The sequence below is a fragment of the Procambarus clarkii genome, chromosome 6 (assembly GCF_040958095.1).
Source record: "Procambarus clarkii isolate CNS0578487 chromosome 6, FALCON_Pclarkii_2.0, whole genome shotgun sequence".
NCBI classification, from domain to species: domain Eukaryota; kingdom Metazoa; phylum Arthropoda; class Malacostraca; order Decapoda; family Cambaridae; genus Procambarus; species Procambarus clarkii.
Genome location: NC_091155.1, coordinates 32,400,780 through 32,405,205, shown reverse-complemented (window position 1 = coordinate 32,405,205; position 4,426 = coordinate 32,400,780). Strand labels below are relative to the sequence as shown.

General features: G+C 46.0%; 1 protein-coding gene across 1 annotated transcript in view; it reads right to left on the bottom strand.

Moving 5' to 3' along the window:
- LOC138355828 (DNA-directed RNA polymerase II subunit RPB1-like) overlaps nt 1-1,133 on the bottom strand; it is a 1,991-nt gene extending 858 nt beyond the window's left edge. The window contains exons 1-2 of the mRNA XM_069311364.1: nt 831-1,133; nt 351-593 (exon numbers count right to left, since the gene is read on the bottom strand). Of these exons, the coding sequence (XP_069167465.1) occupies nt 351-593; nt 831-1,133 (546 nt within the window). The remainder of the gene's footprint in view (nt 1-350; nt 594-830) is intronic.
- Nucleotides 1,134-4,426: the final 3,293 nt, after the last annotated feature.

Genomic DNA, 4,426 nt, shown 5'->3' with positions numbered 1-4,426 from the left:
AGGATTATTAAAGGAGGTCAGTTTTTTTTTCAACGACAGCGGTCATGGTATTGAGTGCTGGGGTCATGGTAATGACTGCTGGGGTCATGGTACGGATTGTTAGGGGTCATGGTACTGACTGTTTGGCTCATGTTACTGACTGTTGGGATCATAGTACTGACTGTTTGGGTCATGTTACTGACTGTTGGGGTCATGGTACTGACTGTTTGGGTCATGGTACTGACTGTTGGGGTCATGGTACTGACTGTTGGGGTCATGGTACTGACTGTTGGGATCATGGTACTGACTGCTGGGGTCATGGTACTGACTGTTGGGGTCATGGTACTGACTGTTGGGGTCATGGTACTGACTGTTGGGTTCATGGTGCTGACTGGGTCATGGTACTGATTGTTGGGGTCATGATACTGACTGTTGGGATCATGGTACTGACTGTTGGGGTCATGGTACTGACTGTTGGGGTCATGATACTGACTGTTGGGGTCATGGTACTGGCTGTTGGGGTCATGATACTGACTGTTGGGGTCATGGTACTGACTGTTGGGGTCATGGTACTGACTGTTGGGGTCATGATATTGACTGCTGGGGTCATGGTACTGACTGTTTGGCTCATGTTACTGACTGTTGAGGGTCATGGTACTGACTGTTGGGGTCATGTTACTGACTGTTGGGGTCATATTACTGACTGTTGGGGTCATGTTACTGACTGTTGGGATCATGGTACTGACTGTTGGGGTCATGGTACTGACTGTTGGGGTCATGGCACTGACTGTTGGGGTCATGGTACTGACTGTTGGGGTCATGGTACTGACTGTTGGGGTCATGGTACTGACTGTTGGGTTCATGGTGCTGACTGGGTCATGGTACTGATTGTTGGGGTCATGATACTGACTGTTGGGATCATGGTACTGACTGTTGGGGTCATGGTACTGACTGTTGGGGTCATGATACTGACTGTTGGGGTCATGGTACTGGCTGTTGGGGTCATGATACTGACTGTTGGGGTCATGGTACTGACTGTTGGGGTCATGGTACTGACTGTTGGGGTCATGATATTGACTGCTGGGGTCATGGTACTGACTGTTGGGGTCATAGGTACTGGCTGTTGGGGTCATGGTATTGACTGTTGGGGTCATGGTACTGGCTGTTGGGGTCATGGGTACTGACTGTTGGGGTCATGCTACTGACTTGGGGTCATGGTGCTAACTGTTGGGGTCATGGTACTGACTGTTGGGGTCATGATATTGACTGTTGGGGTCATGGTACTGACTGTTGGGGTCATGGTACTGACTGTTGGGGTCATGATACTGACTGTTGGGGTCATGGTACTGACAGCTGGGGTCATGGGTACTGACTGTTGGGGTCATGATACTGACTGTTGGGGTCATGGTACTGTTGGGTTTATGGGTACTGACAGTTGGGGTCATGGTACTGACTGTTGGGGTCATGATACTGACTGTTGGGGTCATGGCACTGTTGGGTTTATGGGTACTGACTGTTGGGGTCATGGTACTGACTGTTGGGGTCATGGTACTGACTGTTGGGGTCATGGTACTGACTGTTGGGGGTCATGGTACTGACTGTTGGGGTCATGGTACTGACTGTTTGGGTCATGTTACTGACTGTTGGGGTCATGGTACTGACTGTTGGGGTCATGGTACTGACTGTTGGGGTCATGGTACTGACTGCTGGGGTCATGTTACTGACTGTTGGGGTCATGTTACTGACTGTTGGGATCATGGTACTGACTGTTGGGTCATAGTACTGACTGTTGGGGTCATGGCACTGACTTTTGGGGTCATGGTACTGACTGTTGGGGTCATGGTACTGACTGTTGGGGTCATGGTACTGACTGTTGGGTTCATGGTGCTGACTGGGTCATGGTACTGATTGTTGGGGTCATGATACTGACTGTTGGGATCATGGTACTGACTGTTGGGGTCATGGTACTGACTGTTGGGGTCATGATACTGACTGTTGGGGTCATGGTACTGGCTGTTGGGGTCATGATACTGACTGTTGGGGTCATGGTACTGACTGTTGGGGTCATGGTACTGACTGTTGGGGTCATGATATTGACTGTTGGGGTCATGGTACTGACTGTTGGGGTCATGGGTACTGGCTGTTGGGGTCATGGGTACTGACTGTTGGGGTCATGGTACTGACTTGGGGTCATGGTGCTAACTGTTGGGGTCATGGTACTGACTGTTGGGGTCATGGTACTGACTGCTGGGGTCATGATATTGACTGTTGGGGTCATGGTACTGACTGTTGGGGTCATGATACTGACTGTTGGGGTCATGGTACTGACAGCTGGGGTCATGGGTACTGACTGTTGGGGTCATGGTACTGACTGTTGGGGTCATGGTACTGACTGTTTGGGTCATGGTACTGACTGTTTGGGTCATGTTACTGACTGTTGGGGTCATGGTACTGACTGTTGGGGTCATGGTACTGACTGTTGGGGTTATGGTACTGACTGCTGGGGTCATGTTACTGACTGTTGGGGTCATGTTACTGACTGTTGGGGTCATGGTACTGACTGTTGGGGTCATGGTACTGACTGTTGGGGTCATGGTACTGACCTACCTTGAAGTTACCTTGAGGTGCTTCCGGGGCTTAGCGTCCCCGCGGCCCGGTCGTCGACCAGGCCTCCTGGTTGCTGGACTGATCAACCAGGCTGTTGGACGTGGCTGCTCGCAGCCTGACGTATGAGCCACAGCCTGGTTGATCAGGTATCCCTGACTGCTGGGGTTATGGTACTGACTGTTGGGGTCATGGTACTGACTGTTGGGGTCATGGTACTGACTGCTGGGGTCATGGTACTGACTGTTGGGGGTCATGGTACTGACTGTTGGGGTCATGGTACTGACTACTGGGGTCATGGTACTGACTACTGGGGTCATGGTACTGACTGCTTGTGGGAAAATCTGGTTCCAGGATATGGATATAAATCTCTTAAATTACTCGAAGGACCATCCTTTAGAAAAAGGAAATAATAATTGGAGAACCAGTGCCTATGGATCTATAATAATAATAATAATAATTTTTATTTAGGCAAAGGTACATACATAAAGAGATTTTACAAAGTTTGTTGGCTTTATAGATAAGAGCTAGTACATACAATGCCTAAAGCCACTATTACGCAAAGCGTTTCGGGCAGAGACATCTCTTATATAAGTATCAATGAAAATCTATTAACATAAAATAGCGAACTGTAATGTATAGTAAATACAGAGCCAAATTCGTCCACAAACTTTGGGGGGGGGTTGATTAGTACAGAGAAATTAATGCATTTCAAGTACGGAATAATAAGATGCTAATGCGCATCAAATATAAATCTCATAGATAAATAATAATGAATATATGTTACTAAATTAAATATTTATATGTAGGAATAATTATTGATTCTCAAGTAAGAAAATAACTATCTACAAATATGACTGGAAATGTCTCAGCTGTTTCGGATGAACGTAGATCGAGTCCAGCCTCTACAACATGTTCAAACCAGCCCCGAGATTGTAATCCTTGGAACACTGTGATCATGGAAACAGTAACACGTCTCCTTCAGTTGGAATACCACGCTGAAATGTAAAACTTCTATAATTTCCACTCCAACCTAGTATTCACGCATTTAAACGCAAGCTCTAAAATAATTCGGGGGGTAAAAGCTACACTCACGTTGGTGTTTTAATTTCGCCGGCAGCGTTACGACAGGATACCTACATAAAAGCATAAAATTGAGCTCAACAATATACAAATGAGGATTACTGCCCTGTCGAAAGTGGTGTCCGTAAGTTCGGTAAGCTGCACCCTCGATCTGAAGTACCGGGAAGTACGGATGCTTGCAGAATCGTAAGATATTTGTCGGGCCGCTTCGGAACACCTAGCTGGTAGCTGGTAAATATGGCGAGTGTCTTTCCTTCCTCTCGTGTGACGCATGCGCAATAGGTCCCAAGGCTGGGATAACGAGTATAAATTATACTATTCATTTATAATTCACGATGGAAGTAAGTGAATTTGACGAATATTTACGCCATAAATAAATGCATTATGTGGCAACATATTTTCTCGCAGTGTATGTCAATTAATTTAGACTACGTTAAATAAATGAGAAAGATTTAGAGTGGAAATTTTGTCTAATCATTTCATTCACTGAGACAGCTAATCGTATCTGAATAAATTGTTTCCCGTAAACGAACGTATATTAACAAAATGTAAACTTATTAATAAATGTTTATCTTTAATAAATGAAGGTAAATGAGGCTGGATTCTACTCGATCCATTAATAAGTGGAAAATATTCCCTGTGGCTGGCTGACGCGACACCACAGCCTTGAATACTAGGCAACTTTTGCCATAACTACGCCTTAACTAAATAATGTTAATTTCACTTCTTTAGCAAATACCTGGTTACCTGGTTGATGGGG